Source organism: Vicia villosa, linkage group LG2 (genome assembly GCF_029867415.1).
Source record: "Vicia villosa cultivar HV-30 ecotype Madison, WI linkage group LG2, Vvil1.0, whole genome shotgun sequence".
In the NCBI taxonomy this organism is placed as follows: domain Eukaryota; kingdom Viridiplantae; phylum Streptophyta; class Magnoliopsida; order Fabales; family Fabaceae; genus Vicia; species Vicia villosa.
In genome coordinates this window covers 19,470,222-19,491,863 of record NC_081181.1, presented here as the reverse complement: position 1 = coordinate 19,491,863, position 21,642 = coordinate 19,470,222, and the positions used below count along the sequence as shown (strand labels likewise).

The window sequence follows — 21,642 nt, the reverse complement described above, 5'->3', positions numbered from 1 at the left end:
TAAAAGTCACAAGCTAAAAACTACTTTAAATAGCTTTTGAGAAAAAAGCTAAAAGCTAGTAAAAAAGCTAAAAGCTAAAAGCTAAATGACAGTTACCAAACAGAGTTTAAGTTCACATTCCTTAGAAAAAGAAAGAAAAATAATTTAAACAAAATTAAAATAAATATTTATTGATATTTGTGTGTTTAATATACATAACATGTTAATATTTATAAATTAATAATTTAAAAAATTTGTAAATTTATAAAATAAGGGTAATATTGAGTTTGAATAAATACCATGTAACTCAGGGGAGGCAAGCATATTCCTATGTAATTCAGGCAAGTCAAGCATATTCCCATATGAAAATTTAGAAAACAAAACAAAAAAAATACTATTTTTATTTTTATATCTAAGTATATATTTTGTATTAAAGCATCCAAAATTAAAAGTGGCCTATCTGTTTTTTTTTATCACCACCAGTTTTCCGATTCAAGAGTCATTTCTAACATCAAGTGGTTTCAACCCCTCCCGATCGCAGTTGCGAGATCGAACCGTGGTTCTCCCTACCAAGTGACCTATCTTTTCTTATAAAAAATATTGTTAATTAGAACTATAAGTATTAAATATTTGGTCCATTAATCTAATTAACATTATTCTAATCCTTAAAAGTTCTTTCTTGAAGTTTTGTATTAAAAAAAAGACATTATTTCTGCAACTAAAAGTAAATAAACGGTATGTTATACAGCTAGCAAGAGACTAGTTTTCAATATTGAAACAGATACAAACGATTTTAAATTTATAAAATTAATTTTGATATATTTGATTTTTATAAAATAAATCGATTTTCTTATTGAAATAGATTAAAAGCTTGAATTTAAACATGAACATATAAATTATTTTATTTTTAATTCCTAAAAATAAAAATCCATTATAAATATGAATTATTTTATTTTTAACTCATTTTAAATTATAATTAATTTTACAAAAATTTTAGTCAAATCATTGTGATGTCAATTTAAACAGGATAAAAAACTGAAAAAAAAATATGAATTTGAACCCTCATTTAATTACTATAGCATAATATTGAATATGAACGTTGACTTTACATTCAAATATTGTCAGCAATGGTGCTTTACCTATTACAATAAAGTAATAATACCTAATGTATAAAAAAAAAAACAATAATTAAAAAACAACAAAGAAAATTGAAAAGAAAAGAAAATAGAGAAAATAGCGCACCGGATTCCTAAGCTTGCAGATTCTCTTTTCTTTCTTTTTCTCAAAAAAAAAATATATGTAATTTAATTTTAAATTATAAACTTAAAGTTAATTTTATTGCCACGTGTCACATCATAAGCTTGCAATGTGTAACTCTATTAACATTAGGCATTAGAAGGAACCTGAATAAACTTGCAACTATGTATTAGGAAAAGAATAATCCCATTCTTTTCATAACATAATGGATAACTTTTGTTGCTTTGATTCACTTACTTTCTTCACACACGTATTCTTTTTCTTCTTCACCCCACTCCTTTTATATTCACATGTTGCTTTCACAATTTTTTATGTGTATCTCAACCCAATCCATTACTCAATTATAGCAATCAAAGATATGGCATTACACTTTCAAATGATTCTACGTATCTCATTGGTTCTTGTCATCATTTTATCAGGTAATAAACAAACCCTACTTTCATTTGTTACTATTCGCATTCGCATGTTCGAACTCGTGTGTCTGGTCTGGTTTCTGCACAGCTATCATCTGAGTAGATTTAACAAATTTTTATATTATTATTTTGTTTCTTTACTATAATTGCTAAAAAATGTGTCGATGAGGACAGGTGAAAGAACATGTGAAGCAGCAAGAGTATTTACTATAGTAAACTATTGCAAGGAGACTCTTTGGCCAGCTGTATTCCCGGGTGAAAATTTCAACGGCGGAGGATTCGTCCTTAAACAAGGACAATCCTCCGTATTTAACGCTCCAGTCAGTTGGAGCGGACGAATTTGGGCTCGAACAGGTTGCAACTTCGACCAAAACGGAGACGGACAATGCCAAACCGGTGCATGCGGGACCACTTTAAAATGTGGAGGCGCAGGAAAAACCCCGGCGTCACTAGCCGAATTCACGCTCGCTAACCCTGACTTCTATGACGTCAGTCTCGTCGATGGCTTCAACGTACCGATTTCCGTTAAGCCGATAAACGGAAAAGGAAACTGCTCGACGGCAGGGTGCGATTCCGATCTTAGGTCAACCTGTCCCAAAGAACTTTCCGTTAAGTCTAACGGAAAGACCGTCGGGTGCCGAAGCGCTTGTGATGTGTTTGATACAGATGAGTATTGCTGTAGAGGGAATTTCGGAAACCCTTCGACTTGTAAACCGACATTTTATTCGAAGAAATTTAAGGAGGCTTGTCCAACTTCTTATAGTTATGCTTATGATGATCCAACCAGTATTTTCACATGCACTGGAACAGATTATATCATTGCTTTCTGTGCTGACAGGTTTGTGAAACTATGTTTTGATCATAAATTATGTAGCACTGATACCTTTGAAAAGGCGTGTTCGTGTCCATTGTCAGTACCAGACACTTGCACCGACACTTGTGATTACGTTTAATTTAATCATTTTTTAAATTATTATCAGTCTTGTCGTGTCAGTGTCACGAGGTGTTTGCAACTAAATCTTAATTATGTTTTGATTTGGATTTTCAGGAAAAAACAGATGTGCACATATCATGATCATGACCTTAAGTGTAGTGGATCACAAGGCTTGAAGTTGTTGATTGGAAGGTGGTGGATGGGAATATTCATAATGGTGTTTTCAGTTCTTGGATTCTAAACCCTAAATTGAGTGAATTTCATGAGTTTGTATAAATGGAAACTCTTTTCATTTTTTGGTAATAAATGGAAATTGTTTTCTTTTCAGTGTCTTCTTTCTTTTTATTTCCTTATTTGATTGAAAATGATACTATTATTATATTTTAGTATTAATTAATTGATTCAATTATTCATATTATTTTCCTTCGGTTTAAGGGAAATGGTGATGTGCAGTAATGTTATTCTTAATGATCCACCTAAAGTAATCTTAAACAAAAACATTCAGACATTCATGTCCCTCAACACAGTTGTATAAGATTACTATTTGTCATTATTTGAACATTATTGTTAGTGATAGTTTGAAAGTGGCAAATGTGACTTGCAACACAAGATAAATGGTCACAACTTAGCCATTATAACTAGTTAGCTAGTTATGATTTTCTAGTTCTTATAAATAGCACTATCTCATGCATTTGTATCAATTTCATTTCAATAATACCTCTCTCTCAAATTTGCCTTTGACTTTTTTCTTTTAATTTTTCAATTTGTAAATAATTTAGAATACAAATTACCTAACAAATTAGTATCAATAGCACCAGTTCAATCCACAATTTGAATCCATGACAAATGAAAATATAACTTCCAATAAATTCTCAACCAATCTATCAATATTCAAAGGAAAACACTATGATAGATGGTGTATACAGATGAAAGTCATATTCTGATTTAAATATATGTTAGAAATCATTAATGATGACTTCTTGGCATTAGAGACAAATGCTACAAAGGCACAAAAAACTGTTCATTGTGAATTGAGCAAGAAAGATGACAAACTCTTGTTTTTCATCCATTAGTGTGTAGATTCGAATATCTTTGAGAAGATGATTGGGTAAGAAATGACCAATGATGAGTGGGATACTCGCAAGAAGCTGTATAGAGGAGATGAGAAATTAAAGAAGGTCAAGTTGCAATCTTTGAGAAAACAATATGGAACATGCAGATGAATGATGGTGAAGCGATTGCATAGTTTTTCTCAATATTGGCGGTGCTAACCAATCAAATGAAATTGTGTGGAAAGAATATCATGGAATTCCAAAAAGTGGAGAAGGTCCTAAAAGTTCTACATGCCAAATCTAATCACATTGTTTTAGCCATTGAAGAATCTAAATATCTATTTGAGATGTAGCTTGAAGAATTACAAGCATCTCTTGAAGTCCGTGAGTTGAGGCTAAAACAGAGAAACTCAGAGAAGGTAATTGAACAAGCTTTGCAGACTAAGTTCCTTAAGAATATGAAATAAGACTCTTCAAAGATTAACAAAGGAAATTAAAAGTGGAATGATGATAGTGCATGCAAGAATTTAAGAATTCAAGGTGAGACAAGCAAGATTGGTGCTTTTCACAATAAAAAATTCTAGAAGAAAGTAGAGATGAAAGAATTTCAATGCTAGTATTGTCAAAAGTTTGGACACCATGCTAGGGATTGATACTTTAACAAAGAATTAAAAAAAGATAATAAGGTGTAGTACAATTTGTACATGTAGGGAGTAGTGACTTTGAGAGGTTATTTTGATGGCCAACACACATATAACTCAATACAAAATCAATGTATGGTGCCTTGATACATGGTGCATCAATCACTTGACTGACAACAAGAGTTAGTTCATCAAGCTTGATGAATCAGTAAGAAGATCCATTATATTTTCAGATAATAGCATGGTCACATTAGAAGGGATGGGAAACATTCTAGTGAAAAAAAGGATGGATAAGAAGGAATCAGGTGTGACGTTCTCTATGTTCCTTCAAAGGTAAGCAATCGGATAAGCTTGGATCAAAGGCTTGAATATTTTTATAAAATGGGGCTATAATATAAGGAGCTCAAGATTATGATCAACATGCTAGAGCTCAACAAAATTTGTTAACTCTTGAGGACACCCCTGTCAAGCAACAGAACATTCAAGATTGTGATCAACATGCTAGAGCTCACCAAAATTTTCTCTATTTTAAGAGAAATAAGGGATTGCACATGAAGTTATATAACCTTACAGGTAACATCCCAATTTTATTAGCTATTCTATTAATTAGTTAATTTGGTGTTTTATTAATTATTTATTTAATTAATTATTACGTGGTATAATGATTATTTAAAATAATTAATTATATGTGTAGTTATGTGATTCGAGTTAATTGAGTTATTCGAGAGATATAACTGACTGGGCCTAAGTGGTAGAAATATGACACTAGGTGGAATTATGGGTTAAGCCCAATTAGAGAACAAATGTAGTAAGAAGAGTAAGGTCATTTCATAACGTAACTTTTGTAAGAAGAATAGAAGAGAGAAGAGAAGAGAAGAGGATTTGTGAGATTCTTGAAGATAGAAGGAGATTAACATGAGGTAGGGAAGAATCCCATTATCTTGAGTTTATATGTATGCAATATGTGATAGTATGCTAGTTAATCATATCTCAATTTCGTATGTTAGGGTTTTATAGATTTGTTAGATTTTATTAATTAAATCATGTTTAATGATGTTATGATGTTAAACCATGAATAGAAACATGATTAGGACCCTTATGTATGTGTTAGATTGATGTTTGGATGAGTTTTGGTTGAGTAAAAACGGTTTTTGGAATGCTGTCAAAAACAGGGTTTCGCTTTCTAAAAATCGCACAGTCACGCCGCGGATGTCTAAGCCGTGCTGCGCTAAAACCTTTGACTTTCCATCGCTCCGCGGAAGGTCTTGGCCGTGCCGCGCAATATTCTCTGACTTGAGTTCGCGCCGCAAAGGTCTTGGTCGTGCCGCGACACCCTGTTATGAAATTTTGGAATCCTGTATGCTTATGTTTTTAGATGGATTTCTATGAATTTTAATAGTTTATTCAATGATGTTTGAATAGGTTTTGAATCGAAATTGAATCAATACATGATACTTGTGTTTTAGTATATGTATGACGTGAAATTGTGGAATATATGCTAATTGAATGTATTCGATGTGAATGATTTATTTGATGCATGTTGTACAATTGGTGGATAATTCAATGAGTTGAATTATTATGGTATGCGGTATGTTAAGATTGTATGGATAATCTTAATTGCATATGTTTTGGTGATAATTGTACATGCATTCATGGTGGCTTTGAAGCATAAGCGGTGAAACTTTGGATTCACGTGGTGGCTTTGATCCTTGTGTGGAAACATGAGCGGCTTTGTTCCCTTTTGTGAATTCTGAAGCGGTGAACTATATGTGCATATTTTGAGGGTTTTCATCTTGTCTGGATCGGAAGCGTGGCTCTGGTTTCGATCGGGAGCGGTGAGCTTGATACTCACAATGGTGCCACATGCATTGAGTCACATTTATTACATTCGAGTCACATTGTGTGCTATGTGATTGTTTCTTGAATTGATGTGATTGCTTTGTGCGAATATTGAGAAAATGTGTAGAATGTACGATAATTGTGGAACTTATTCAATTATGAAGTGTGATGAATGATGATTCTATTGTATGCTATGTTCATTGTACATATTATATATTCTTATTATGATGCATATTCTCACCATTCTGTTTGAATGATGTTCATTGTGACATCGTGCAGGTTCCGACGAGTATTGAGCTTGTCCGAGGATTTAGCCGATGAGCTTTTGGTTTATCTGTGATTAGGTAAAGAGTCAAATGCTCTGTTTATGTAACACTGCGGGTTTTATTCGAATTCATGTTTTACTATTTGGATATTGTTGTCTTGTTTATATTTCATATGATTTTTTGGGTATTTGAATTGAATGGCTATGTGGCCTAGTTCTTGAATTTCATATAGCATAGTTGATTATGTCATCTTGAATAGGTAGATGAATATAGTATGAGATATATTCATTGAAATTGTTGATTATAATTATTCTTCTGTGTGCGATATGCATATTAATGAAACATGGAGTTTTCAAATTGTGTTATGAGATGATCAGATGCATGTTTGTATGTTGTATTTTGTTTTGGGTTTTCATTGCGGTGAAAACAACATGTGACGCCCCTTTTAGTATATGCATGTTATTACTCTCTCTCTCTCTCTCTCTCTCTCTCTCTCTCTCTCTCTCTCTCTCTCTATATATATATATATATATATATATATATATATATATATATATATATATATATATATTTATATTTGTTATATTTGGGGTTTAGAAAAGGGGTGTTACAATAAACACCTCAACATAATGGCGTTTTCTAAAAGTAAGAATATAAGCATTTTGAACGTGGCGAGAAGCATGCTAAAGAAGAAGAAAATGCCAAACCATTATTGGGGTTTATAATCGTGGCTTGCATCTTTAACCGGTTAAGTGTATTGTTTGACTTATCATTGGTTGCATCTTTATCATGATGGATATCTTTGTTCTTTTATTTATAGTTATCATCACAAAAGATATTGTCTTGATTAAAAGTCGATTACCTACAAAACAAGATTCCAAACTGACGCCGTTACTAACTTAGGTCTCACTGTTACATTACATCCATTTTGACTCGCTGTCCTTATTTTTGGGAGCAGATTTTGTAAAAAAATAGGCTAGTTTTTTCTTTCTTTAGGTTTTCTTCTCATTTAGAAGGTCTAAGTATTTTTTCCCTCTCCTTTTTGTAGTCTCTCTTTTCCTTGTAATATATTTGTTCATACTAAAACAAATAAATAAATGAAAAACTAAAGGAATTTTGTATTATGAATAAAATAAACCCCTCAAACCCTTCTCTAATTAAGTCCATCCATTATTTTCACTCAATTCTTATTTTTTTAAAGCCCGGTTCATTCTTCTCCAAACTCCAAAACAGAACCTAAATAGAATTTATAAATTGTAACTAATTTCAATTCAACAAGACAATCAGGGAGAATAGGTGTAGTCCCCAAGGAATTTTTAAAGGCATCCTTTGAAATAAACCAATTACCTTATATCTTGACTAATATGAACCTTCTACAACATATGACAAGACCGAACGAAATGTCACAAACCTTAAAGATGAGTGAAAGTTACTTTTCATTTTAAGCATTATGTATATATAACATTGATTACAATAATTTACCATGACTAATCTTTAAATGTTGATTTAAACTAGATATTTTCATAAAATCATTTGTTCACTGTAAAACATAAATCTTAGTCAAAGTAAAATGAATCCCCATAAAGTAAGACACCAAAGACACCAGGTCTGAGAATCGTATAAAATCTTGTCCATCAACTAATATAATATGACTGGAATCTCTTTTAAATATGACATTGATTATTCACAGTGAAAAGCCTATGACTGCAGTCATATTATATTGGTTTGGGACATTTAGTTGACTGCAATCTTCTTTGAATATGACATTCATATTATTGATTAGCTAATGATTTCTAATTTTAAATGCAATGTTTCATACAATTGTATTATCAAAGATTATGCATCTAAAATGGGGAGTAAGAGTAACATCAATAACAACAAAGTCAACTCCTTCGCTTCACTCTTCTATTAGGACAAGGGGGAATTGGATAATATAGAAAACAAATTTTATCACTTAATTACTCAGTTATGATGATGAGGGCTCTAATAATATTTATTCTATAAAAAGACATCAGACACCCTAACTAGATTAAATTAAATCATGATTCATAACTCTATAAAGTAGTAACACTCGACTTTGTAATATTTTATTTTTGTTTGTTAACATAGGAGAACCATTTATCAAGGTTATTACATGAAGACAAAGTAGGCACACACTCCACCAATATGGATTTACATTCAACCAAGTTAACTAATCAAACCACCTCAGAAAATTTAACTATCTTTCAAATAATAACTTTATACACACACATGATTCTTTATTTGAAATCGGTATGTATTCATGTTATGTAAGATTGGAAGTCATACTCTCCCTCCGATATCTTTTGCTTGGATGAGTGAAAATCTCAACCTTTAGCTTCAACAACCTATATTATCCCTACAAGCTCCCACATTTGGTTGAGGGAGTATATCGACTTTCAACATTAGAAGCCATATATGCCCCTCTAGGCTCCTATGCTAGGTTGATTGAGAACACTTACCCTCTCTAGTACGCCCATTTTTCAGTTAGCCACTCAGTCACTGGATATTGGTTCCACTTCAACCTTGATCCAAAGATTTTTCCTTGGGGAAAAAATAGGAACATATACATTTTGGTTGATGAATTGTTTGTTCTCAAAGACATGTTGGGATGTCCATAATAGCGTGTTGAAATCTAAAATTTGAGGGTTATTCGGAAACAATTAAGTTGCCACCAAAATTTATAAAATAGGAAAAAAAACATTTTAAACAAAAAAAAAGTCCTTGAAACCAGATTTCATGTTCGGGAGACCATTATGCATAGAAAATGTATTAGAACCCTAAAACATCCATTTAAAAATTGTTACTTCTAATTAATTATGCAAAATGATTTTAACTTATAACATATTTATTTCTCCTTATTAATAAATTGAAATTAAAATAAAGTTTCCAAATAAAAATGTTTTGGTATTTTAGTTGTTATTTTCAAATGCAAGTATTAAAAAACGAAAGAAAAAAATAAGTTTAATCATCATGCTTTTTGACAAGAATGGTTTATTTTTCTTAATAGAGTATTCAAAACTATGTGGTTTTGAGTAGAAATAATTGTGCCATTTAAAAAGGCTAAATTACAGTTTTTGTCCTCTAATTATGCTTCATTCACGAAATCAGTCCTTCTATTTTATTTTTATCCTCATTTCCATTTTTGATCAAAAAAGTGTTGACATGTAAAAAAATAATAATAGTTTTAATGCTTTGAATGACGTAGACCCTGCTTACTAGATTATTGTATTTTACATGTCATTTTTTGGTTTTATATTTATTGATTTAAACTAAAATAATTTCAAAAATGAATAAACATTAAATAAAAGTATAAAAATTAATAAACATAAGGTGTCCCATCTACGGGATTCAAATCTGTAGAGGGGCACCTAAGGTGTCCCATCTACTTTTTGCTGACGATTGTTTTTTGTTTTGCAGGGCTAACTTAACCGAAGTGAGAAATATGATGAAGGTGATTGAGACTTATGCAGAGGCTTCAGGTCAGGAAATCAATCTGACTAAATCGGAGGTGTTTTTCAGTCGCAATTTATCCAAACCAGCTCAGGAGGATCTTGCCAGTATTATGGGAGTCCGTCATGTGTTGGGAACAGGAAAATATCTAGGCGTACCCTCTATGATTGGTAGAAGCAAAAAGGCTACTTTCGCGTACATTAAGGATCGAATATGGAATAGGATTAACTCTTGGAAAGGGAGACCTCTATCTAAAGCAGGCAAAGAAATTATGATCAAATCAGTCCTCCAGGCCATACCGTCGTACATTATGAGTTTGTTTCTTCTTCCAGAGGCAGTTATCCAGGATATTGAAAGGATGTTGAATGCGTTTTGGTGGGGAGGAGGGAGAGATGGTGGAGGAATCCGATGGATGTCTTGGGATAGAATAGCGTGTTCTAAAGAAGATAGAGGTTTAGGATTTCGAGATTTTAAAGCTTTTAACATGGCCATGGTTGCAAAACAAGGCTGGTCCTTGCTATCAAAGCCAGACACTCTCGTCTCTAGAATTTTCAAAGAAAGGTATTTTCCCAATAATTCTTTCTTTGATTCTTCCCTTGGATATAATCCAAGTTTTGTTTGGAGGAGTATTTGGAAAGCCCGTGAGGTCCTAACTCTAGGATGCAGGTGGAGTATTGGTGATGGTAGTCAGATAAGTGTTATGCAGGATCCGTGGCTTCGTGGCAGCAGCAAAAGTACTTTAAGAGGGCCGCAGAAACAGGAGGTTTACCAGTTGTCTGTTAATAATCTTATGCAGACCAATGTTAAGCAATGGGATGTTGATACTGTTAGGAATCTTTTTGACGCGTCGGATATGGAAAAAATTCTTCAGGTTCCCTTGATTGAAGAAGTTACAAAAGACAAATTGATTTGGAAGGATGAGCAGGACGGTGTCTATAGTGTGAGAACGGGCTATAAACTTTGGCATCATGCGGTGCGAAGTAAAGGGTTGGTGGGAGGTTCCGAGAATTGGGGGATTGTCTGGAAAATCAAAGCTCCTCCTAGAGTCAAGCATCTAATTTGGCGAATTTGTAAGGGTTGTCTTCCTACCCGAGAGAGACCCAGGAACCGCTTTGTGGAGTGCCCGCCCGATTGTCAGTTTTGTGCTAGTTCAACCGAGGATGAGTGGCATCTTTTTCTAACTTGCACAGTTACTAATCAGTGTTGGAGGGCAGCAGGTTTGTCTCATCTTATAGATTCCCGATTACATTCCTTTCAGGATATTAAATCTCTTATTTTTGATATCTGTTCAAAGGAGAGCAAAGAAGTCTCAGGAAGATTTGCAGTTATGTTGGATGTTCTTTGGAAAAACAGGAATGATTTTGTTTGGCATAATGAGCAAGAAGAAGCGTCAATTTTGGGATTAAAAGCGACTTACCTATGGAATGAATGGTCTCAAGCCCAAGAGAGACTGACTAGTAATGCTAGTCCCAATCATGCTTTAGATTGGAGTCCACCTCCCGTGGGTTGGCTTAAGTGTAACGTTGATGCGGCTTTCAATAATAATAACGGCACTACTAATAGGGGGTGGTGTGTGCGTAAACACTTTGGCAACTTTATAAATGCAGGTATAGCTTGGGATCCTGGAACTCTGCCCGTCATTGAAGCCGAAGCTTTGGCTCTTAAAGAAGCTATCCTTGGGGCTATCTCCTCGAATTTGGAGTTTGTGATTTTTGAAAGTGATTCCCAAACGGTTACACAAGCTGTCCTATCAAATAAAAAGGGCGACTCTGAATTTTGTTTTATTATTGAATCTATTTGTAATTTATTACTTTCCTACTCAAACTTTGAGGTAAAGTTTGTCAAACGTCAAGCGAATTCGGTTGCTCATTCCCTTGCGAGGGCGGCCAATTCTTGGGCTCGACGTAGTTTATTGAGTTCGATTCCTCTTTGTATTGAACATCTTTTGATTAATGAAAGTCGTTAAGTTTCTTTTGCTCAAAAAAAAAAGTTATAAATTAAAAAAATTCTCAATTCTTATTCAATCCATTTCTCTCTGTTATATTCTTCATCTTCTTTGATTTTTTCTTTAATTGTCAAATTAAAAATCTATTAAATGATCAGGTTTTCATTTTCATTAAAAGTGAAGACTTTGAAGATTTTTCATATTTCATTAAAATTTTATATTGTATAGATTTTTCAGATTTTAATTATAAAAAAAACAGACTTCATTTCCCTTATTTTTCTCTTCTTCTTCTGTCCTTCTCCAATATTCATCTCACTTTGTCAACTCATGAATTCATTTACAATTTACCGCCTCAGTTAAAAATCAATCTACTAAAAATTTCTCTTAATGGCTCTACAAAGCAAATAATACGTAAATTCGTCTCCAACAAGGCTACCCAAAAGTAGCTAGCAACAAAAGTCGTAGAAAATCTGCTCCAACAACGACAGAGTGAAGAAGTCAAGATTTGAGATTTCAAAACAGATATGAGATTTCAAAACATCTTATTCGTGAAATTGCTCAAGATTTTAAAACTAATTGAGAAAAAATTAATTAGTTTTAGATTTGGAATTTAAGGATTTTGTTTTTTATTTTTTTTTGTTTTTTGATATGTTATTTTTTAATTTGTTATTTTATAAATAATAGTATTGAATTTATTAATCCAAGTGGATTGTTCCACGTCATTAAAGTATTTGCAACGTTATTAAAAACACTACACATAGTAATTTTTTAATCAAAAATGAATACGAGGTACCAAAACTGATTAAAAATAAAATAAAGAGATTGATTTTGTGAGTCAAGTATAATTGAAAGACCAAAAATATAATTTAGTCTAAAGAATGTGATTTTTGATGTGATAAAATTGATAAAAAAATATGTTGTTGAAAAAAATGAAATTGTTGATAGAATATTGAGAGTTTGTATGATTGTTGATTGATTTATTGTAATTATTAATTAATTGAATATTGAGAGTTTGTATAATTGTTGATTGATTTATTGTAATTATTAATTAATTGAATTTTTTTAAATATTCTCATTAAAAGTATATTTGATGGAATTATTACTTATTTTATAAAGTTTATTTTTTAATTAATAAGGGATTGGGAATATGTGATGATCAAACTAAAAGAGAATTTAGCCTAATCAAATATTGGTAAAGGTAAAAATATATACTAACAATTAACAACTAACAATTTTTCATTAAAAACATTAACTTTAAAATCGTAATAACTAAATCAAAAGTGAATTTGACGGTGACGCTACCAATATTTTTTATATATTTCATTTTAAAAATATAATGATGACTAAAGAATAAGAAAACTTAGCATAGCAAGGAAGATTTGAAATTTAGATAGATAACAACAAAATTAAAAATAGACTTGATGCTTTCTTATTTACAAACTAAAAGATAATTAATCCGTTTTTAAGAGAATACTTGTAAATTTAATAAAGTAAATGGATAGGTTAAGAAGAAAAAGTATGCCAAATTGAAAAAATTTAAGAGTTAAAATATGACATGTTAATATGAAGAAAAGTGAGTTTTATGAGTTTTAGAAGGAAGAATATTGGAAAAAAGACTCAAATTTTGTATTGGTTAAAGATACAGTCGATTTATATTTTATTTAGAGTGACACTCCATGCTTTACAAACTGATTTTGTAAAGATCAATTAGACCAAACTTTAATTCTATTATGATATCTTGAGTATAGAATCACCCACATCATTTATATATGCACCAAGGCCAATAGTGATGGTCACAAATGGGTGTATCAGAAAAATCAAGTCCTATATATCGATAACTCAAGCCACCTGCTATTTATATTCATACCTCAAATTCAATAGTGTTGGGTGTGAAGGGATGTATTGAAAAAAATCCAAGTCTCACGTTGGTTAAAGATAGATCCCACAAAAGATTTATATAGAGTGATATCCCTTACCTTACAAATCGATTTTGTAAGAATGAATTAGGTCAAACTTTAATTTTATCAAAAAAATAACAAAAGATCGTAAATAACTTTGAGAGATAGAAGTCATTATTATTTTTTTTTATAGAAGTGTTTTTTTACTGAACTTCGCGGAGGCATGTGTCATTCAAAATGGAAACATCGTGTTTAGGAACCTCTAAAGTCGATTTTATAAGAATGAATTCGGTCAAATTTTAATTTTATCAAAGAAAACACAAAAGCTCGAAAATAACTATGAGAGATAGAAATCGTTGTTTTTTTATAGAAGTGTTTTTTTACTGAACTTAGCAGAGACATGTGTCATTCAAAATTGAAACATCGTGTTTAGGAACCTCTGCATTTTTTTACATTAGGTATGCTTCCTATTTTTGTCTTTGATTGTCCTATTTTTTTATTTAAAAAAATTCTTTAACACATAGGTCTTATTTCGTTATTACTATATTATTAGATAACTCTAATTATTAATTTTTGAATTTATGTTTACACCAAAAAAAAAAAAAAAAGATTGCATTGAAGGACAAGATTGAATTTATATGATTCTAGAGATTATGTTCTATTAATGATCTTTTCCAAAGATTCTAATTGAAAATCGTGGTGGTTCAAAGTCTAAGAATGGAGCGTAGGGCTAATGCTTCTATGTGGTTGGATTGGAGATAGACAATTATTTTATTTTTAATTAATATCTGTTTTTATTACTTTAATGTGGGTTCATGTAATTTAGACCCCTTCCAAAGATATAATGTGGGTTCATCCAAAATATTATAAGTTAGGAGAGAAGGGGAGAAACAAAATCAATTTATACCCCTTCCAAAATATTGAAGTATTTAATGAGATATTTCTTTCCATTTAGATTTATACAATATTTTATTTAATAGAAATTTAAATATCGATATAGAAAAAATTATAAGTTTACATTTTTCTACCTGAATATTTTATTTAGTTCATATGTATTGATTTAGATTTATGTCTCTTCAGATATTAAAAAAAACATTAAATTGGGATGTATTCCATACAAAGTTATGTGTCAAAATAATGTCTCTCACAAACAAAATACAAAATAAAAATCGACATACTAAATATTAAATAATTCAAAAACATACAATACCAAACTATCCAATCCTTAAATCATAACTTAGCAATTTTTTTTTGATAAAACTAGATAATTAAATAGATTGATATTTTTCTATAATTAAATGATAGTGAAGAATTTTACACATTCGCGTAATGATAATGAGAATCATGTGATTGACCTCATAAACCTCCATCTTCAACGATATTATGATTACCATATGGAATCATATTTTGTGGCATATTGTTGCACCAAATAGGGTTTGGTGGATAATACCAATTAGGGTTCAATTGAAAATTTGGATTTTGAGAAATCAAATAATCAATGTTATAGCCATTTTCTTGATCTTGAATTTGATTTTCTCCATTTCTAGTAAAACCTTGATTAATCCATCCAATTGTAGCATGTTTGCCACCCTTATTTAGGGTTGATAAAATTTCCAATGGATCAGCTTTACCTTTCAGGTAAATTATTCCAACTGATGGATTGATAATGTAACTCAATTCTAGCAAAGAAAAAAATTATTATTAAATTATTTTAAATATATTTCAAAAATGTTAACATATGATGAATGAGAGTAAAATTGTACCTTCAAAGCTTTCCAAAATTGTAATTACAGATTTTTCCCATCCATCTGAAGGATCAATTCTAAGTTCACATTCCTTTAAAAAAGAAAGAAAAACAATTTAAACAAAATTAGAATAAATATTTATTGATAAAATAAGAGTAAGTATTTATAATATTTATAAATTAATAATTTAAGAAATTTGTAAATTTATAAAATAAGAGTAATATTGAGTTTGAATAAATACCATGTAACTCAGGGGAGGCAAGCATAATCCTATGTAATTCAGACAAGTCAAGCATATTCCCATCTGAAAATTTAGAAAACAAAAAAAATTACTATTTTTTATTTTTATATCTAACCAAATATATATTTTTAAATATAAATCAGATACTATTTTATGTAAGTTCTCTTAAAACAAAAAGTATGTTGACTTAGTAATTTTATTTTTTGTGAAATATATTTGACATAAGTAATCAATTTTTAATTTTAAAGAAACAATAAAACAAATTAAATCTTAGAAAATACAATCACAATAAATACAAATCACTTTTAAAATGAATATTTCGTATTAAAGTATCCAAAATCAAAAGTGGCCTATCTTTTCTTTTACAGAATTGTTAATTAAAATTATAAGTATTAAATTTTTGGTCCATTAATCTAATTAACAGTATTCTAATCCTTAAAACTTCTTTGTATTAAAAAAATATTATTCTATTTTATTCCATTCCATCATTTTTTGTACTTTTTAATCTCCGCTCTGTTATATTTTAGTATTCAAACATAGTCTAAAAATGGTATATTTTACTACTAGCTAGCAAGAGACTAGTTTTCAATATTGAGACAGATAAAAATAATTTTAAATTTATAAAATTAATTTTGGTATATTTGAATTTTATAAAATAAACCGATTTTCTTATTCAAATAGATTAAAAGTTTGAATTTAAACATGAACACTGAATAATAATAATAATAATTAAAAAACAACAAGAAAAGAAAAGTGAAAAGAAGAGAAAATAATTGTATGATGCCAAACAAAATATATGTATCTTTTAGAGAAAATAGCGTACCGGATTCGTAAGCTTGCAGAATCTCTTTTCTTCCTTTTCTCTTCTTGTTGTTTTCTCCACTCTTACAAATTCCTAAACCTATTATTTATAGTAAAAATTTAGGTTAATTTGTTTTAGGAAATAAATTACTCATTATTACTTAATTAGGATAAATAAATTAAATTGATTTTTATTTTTAAAACTTGTCTTAATGAAATAAATCATATACAATCAAATCAGTGTATCACTTATTAAAAATACTTAAATCAGCCCACTAAAATATATATATATATATATATATATATATATATATATATATATATATATATATATATATATATATATATATATATATATATATATATATATATATATATATATATATATCATTTTCTAAACTTTTAAATAATTACGTGATTCTTCATAAATATTGAGATTACATTTTTTATTAATTTTTTTTCATAGTAAGCAATATAAAATATGTCACTCTCTTTTATATAAGTAGTTAATATTTCTTCGTTTATGGCACAATGAAACAGTATAAACTTTTCCAGGATATCAATCTCTCGTTTAGACATAATATTGGCACAAAATAATTATATTCTAAAGTTATCTATGAATAAAAATAATTTTAATATTTAATTCTGTAAAATAATAAAAGTGTATGTATATGTCTTGAGCGTTTTTTATAAGGAAAAAAAAATATCTACTGACAGACAGTGTGAAACTAAAAATATGTATGTATATGTCTTGAGCGTTTTTTACATTGGGTCTGTTTAGTAAAAAAATAGTGGTTGACTGATTGCTGATAGGTTATAGTTTATGACTGATGGCTGATGACGGACGACTTATAGCTTATAGCAGATAAATAGTTGAGACTGATAGCTTATAAGCTAATTGAAGTGTTTGGTAAAATTAGCGCTTAAATTAACTTATAAATGTAAAATGACATAAAATATATTTAATATATAATTATTTATTTTAAATTAAAATAAACTATAAGAGTTAAAAATGGATTTTAATTAAAATACATAAGGATAAAAAAGAAAAAAATAATAAGTTATAAGACATAAGTTAAAATGCTATTTGAAATAGCGTCTGGAAAATAAGCTATAAATTAGTAAAATAAGCTATAAGCTCGTGATGAAAAGACCGTTATCAAAAACGGGTCTAAATTATCATATGAGCTTATAAACATAAGACATAAACTATAAGCTCGAAAACATGTATTACCAAACGGAGCCATTGTCACACTAAAAAAAAGGCTTAATTGCAATTTTGGTCCTCCTATTATCAATATTTTTTAGTTTTGGTCCCCCTATTTTAAAATCCTGAATTTTAGTCTCTTTATTTTAATTTTTTTGAGGATTTTGGTCCCTTTGCAAATCCGAAGGTAATTTTTAATGAAATGGAACTCACATTGATGACATGTTCAACATAAATCTTAAATAAAATTGGTTTTTTTGAACATTTCACTGCTGAATTGTCACTTACACATCATCAATATGAGCGTCATTTTATTTAATATTGTCTTCGAATTGCAGGGGACCAAAATCCTCAAAAAACTAAAATATAGGGACTAAAATCCCAGATTTTAAAATAGGGGGACCAAAACTCAAAAAAAATGATAATATGGGAACCAAAATTGCAATTAAGCCAAAAAAAATTGACCTGTAATGATAGATAAAATCCTTCATCTATTTTCCGTAGGTAAAAGTATCACCTACAAATATGTTGCTCGTGTCCTATGCTACTTTACTAATAATGGATTTTTGTGTGTCGATTAATGTTTTACCGACAGACAAATACCTTTTTACCTATAGAGTTTGTTGTCTGTACTGAATGACTATCCTAGATTTTTTTTTTTGGAAAACCTACACATTTTTTTGATTGTTTCAAATATAAATAAATTTTTAATTAATATTTAAATTAATTAATAGCATCCATATTGTCTAAAACAAAATTGACAACACAACTATATGGTCAAAAACAATTAATATTCAAAATGTTATTTTAAAATAAGTAGCGATTTACATTGGATAAATCAGAAACTAAGATTCATATACATTTGAATAATTTGAATACTAATAAGCAAAGAACAATGATTTTCCTCATTCAGGCTCGTCTAGTTTAGATATAAATTTTATTTGGTTTCTAAAATTCTCTCTCTAAAACACCAATAAAATCAAATGCACAAAATGGTTTTCCTCATTCAAGCCGGTATAAATGACCATATTGTCTTCGCCAGTATAGTGAAGCTTCATATCATGTTCTGAAATTTCAGATGTATGGCTTTGATTTCTCTAAAGCTTCGAGGATTTCCTACATGCAGAGACATGCAGTTTGTTACTCCAAAAAAAGGTGTAAGTTTGTTTAAGAGTCCAAGAATGAAAAACACATACACTCTATACATGAACAAGTATCATAATTTGTTGAAATTCAGTAGGAACATAAAAGAGATCAAACAATTATTAGAATTTATTTAAAGAGGAAGGGAAGCAAAAATAACTAGATCAATAAGATCAACTAGAACATATACGCACATTTTTGTAATTATAGGTAACTCAAGTTTAAAATTATCATTAACTTTAATAACTTAAAAGTGTAGTGAGTTAGTGTCACTCGTAGTTTGGTGATTGTCACCATTAAAATCATTTGGAGCACTTGCAACATTAGGTACCTAAATGAATGAAGTGTTTATCACTTTTTTCGTTAGTAATTTTAAAAATTAAAAAAAAAAACTTCATACCTCTTGAGCTACAGCTTATAAGACAACATTAATCTGATGATCGGCAGAAAATCGCATTTGAAGCACAGCAACAATATTTCCAAGTAAGTTTTCTACTTTTTGAAGTCTATTGTCTGAATTAGTGCGTTGAGATGAAACATTTGAAATTTCATGACGTGGAATCTTGCCAAGACAACGGACACGTCCTCTTCTTTCAGGCCCTTTCACTTTTGAATATGCATCATTCTTCCAATTGGTAGAATCTTGAGTGACTTCCAAATTTTCTACCTCAGCTATATGGTTCTTTAAATCCTCCTACATAATTATCAGTTTAAAAGGATCAGGACACAATTAATCCAATAAACATACACCTTATATAGGTAAATCCCACAACCTATATAGCATAGGTAAACATGTAATATTTGCATCTTAATTAAGGCAATAAAACATGAAATATGGTCCGATTTGCATCTTAATCTATTAAACGAAAAAATATATCAACACATAGAACAACATGTGATATCAGTATCTGCAGCTGATTCCATTCTATCTAAACACGAAATCAAGCATTACTATTCTATCTAGGCAGCAATTACTATAGTTTTTCATTTGTGTACCACATGCAACAATATTCAAATATAAATGGCAAGAAATGGATAACATGGACAATAACTAATTAACATTGAACATGGGTAGAAACTTACAATTGTTACAGCTGCCTTTTCAATTACAATACTCCCATCTTTTCAAGTTCATGTATCAATAAAAATTTCAGCTCGTGTAGGTGGTACTCTTCTGGCCTTTGTTGTCTAAAATTATTTATGAGAATGTTAAACATTTTATTTGTAGTAAAAAAAATTAAAATACTAATACAAGTGATATAAGAAAACATACCATCTCATGAATTAGCCTTGGAAGATTTTTGGTTCCCATGCAATGTAAATCCTCAAATTTTGAGCGATTCCTTTTGTTGATTTGACTTATTTTCTGTAACCTATAAATAAAAGGGAAAAAAACAGGAAGCAAAAATTTTATACCAAGAAATAAAGGGTTGATAGGTAAAAGTACAAATGCATATACCTGTCCATCCTTGGAACACCGATGATGTACTAAAGCACGATATTGGGAAAGATCAACCCTTTTGTCAGGGATGCTAGCAATCATTTCCTCCTCTGTCTTACTTTCATCATATCCTTTTTATTTCAAATCATGCTTAAATTGCCTCCACTTACTATTCATGTTATCCTTTAGTATTTGTGTTGTTTGCTCAGTCAATTCAAGAATAAACTGAAACTTACTCTATTATAAGAATCATTAAAAAAAAGTAAATTTATTATATATTACCAACCAATAAAATCTTACAATAACTAAGTGGAAATAAAACTTGTAAAATCATATGCAAACCTTAATTAAAACAATCATGCTGGTAATATAGGACTCGGGCATGTCTTTCCAAGAAAGATAGTTAATAGGAGCACATTGGTGTCTCTTTACCAAGCTCCCTATTGCATTCAGTAGAGTTTTTCCTTCCCAACCTATAGGATTGCCCAAAGTGTCTACTTCAACAAGTATAAATTCTTCAGCAGGCATGTCCCACACATCTAACATATGTGAATAACCCCTGGTCTTTTTTGTCATCTAAACCAAAGTAATAAAATAGAAGTTTCTAAATTAAATGAATATGTCACAAGTCAATAAATAAAATTTGTAGTTGCTTACCTTGGAACTCAGTATGACTTCCTTCTTCATTGATATTGCTATTAATTGATTGTTCTTTTTCCAATGATTGGTCATTATGGTGAACAACATTCAACTTTCTTTGCCTTCCCATGGTACTTGATCTAATAAAGAGATCAAAAAAAAATTTTTAATAGGCAATGGAATTCACTAAAAAGAGTATAACGGGTACTCCACCCGATTACAAAGAAACTCTATCTCCTAAAACATATGAGAGAAAGAGTATGCCACACATAAAAGTTGCTATTGCCTATTATATTACAAGAGATTCTCAACCAATTCCACGTGTTGAGAATTATCGCCGAAAAACAATCTTCAAAGATAAAGGAAGTATTCTTAAAAAATTATTATAGTTGTTGTAAATGTAAAATAAGTGTATTTGAAAAAACAGAATAAAAATGGTCCATCTTTAATTAATGAAAATTCAATTAAAGTTTGAGAGAAATTTTAAGCTATGAAAAAGATGGAGAAATGGAACAGTTCCCTTAGTTATCTTTTTTTTTTGTTGTGGTTAAATCACTATCTACTTGTCAAACTTGCTCACATTAGGCTTAGTTTTTTATAGCTTCCCACAGCTAAACAATAACTAAATTTTAATATCATTAGGTAAATAAGATTTTTAATAGCTATAATAGACTTTAAGGACAGGAACTAATATAAACATAACTAGAACTCCATTTGTCATTGGACTTTT

The 21,642-nt window shown here is 30.0% G+C and overlaps 2 protein-coding genes and 1 pseudogene across 2 annotated transcripts; 1 reads left to right on the top strand and 2 right to left on the bottom strand.

Moving 5' to 3' along the window:
- The first annotated feature begins 1,528 nt into the window (after positions 1–1,528).
- On the top strand, positions 1,529–3,023 carry LOC131645983 (pathogenesis-related thaumatin-like protein 3.5). The gene is made up of 3 exons (XM_058916170.1): positions 1,529–1,655; positions 1,824–2,487; positions 2,698–3,023. Exons 1-3 carry the CDS (start codon positions 1,595–1,597, stop codon positions 2,822–2,824), a joined length of 852 nt encoding a protein of 283 aa, XP_058772153.1. The 5' UTR covers positions 1,529–1,594; the 3' UTR covers positions 2,825–3,023.
- Positions 3,024–15,048: 12,025 nt separating this feature from the next.
- Positions 15,049–15,742, bottom strand: LOC131645982 (uncharacterized). Its single transcript, XM_058916169.1, has 3 exons — positions 15,682–15,742; positions 15,459–15,531; positions 15,049–15,374 (listed from the first exon to the last, which is right to left on the bottom strand). The coding sequence occupies exons 1-3, from the start codon at positions 15,682–15,684 to the stop codon at positions 15,052–15,054; spliced, it is 399 nt and encodes a 132-aa protein (XP_058772152.1). The 5' UTR covers positions 15,685–15,742; the 3' UTR covers positions 15,049–15,051.
- Positions 15,743–19,079: 3,337 nt separating this feature from the next.
- Positions 19,080–20,450, bottom strand: LOC131648673 (uncharacterized; annotated as a pseudogene).
- Between the last annotated feature and the right edge of the window lie 1,192 nt (positions 20,451–21,642).

What these genes read in the sequence shown, in the direction of transcription:
- LOC131645983 (XM_058916170.1), top strand. Translation starts at nt 1,595, where the DNA reads ATGGCATTACACTTTCAAATGATTCTACGTATCTCATTGGTTCTTGTC. An exon ending in TCTTGTCATCATTTTATCAG is followed by an intron (nt 1,656 to 1,823) that starts GTAATAAACAAA and finishes CGATGAGGACAG; the next exon opens with GTGAAAGAACATGTGAAGCA. An exon ending in ATTGCTTTCTGTGCTGACAG is followed by an intron (nt 2,488 to 2,697) that starts GTTTGTGAAACT and finishes TTGGATTTTCAG; the next exon opens with GAAAAAACAGATGTGCACAT.
- LOC131645982 (XM_058916169.1), bottom strand. An exon ending in AATTTTGGAAAGCTTTGAAG is followed by an intron (nt 15,375 to 15,458) that starts GTACAATTTTAC and finishes TTTCTTTGCTAG; the next exon opens with AATTGAGTTACATTATCAAT.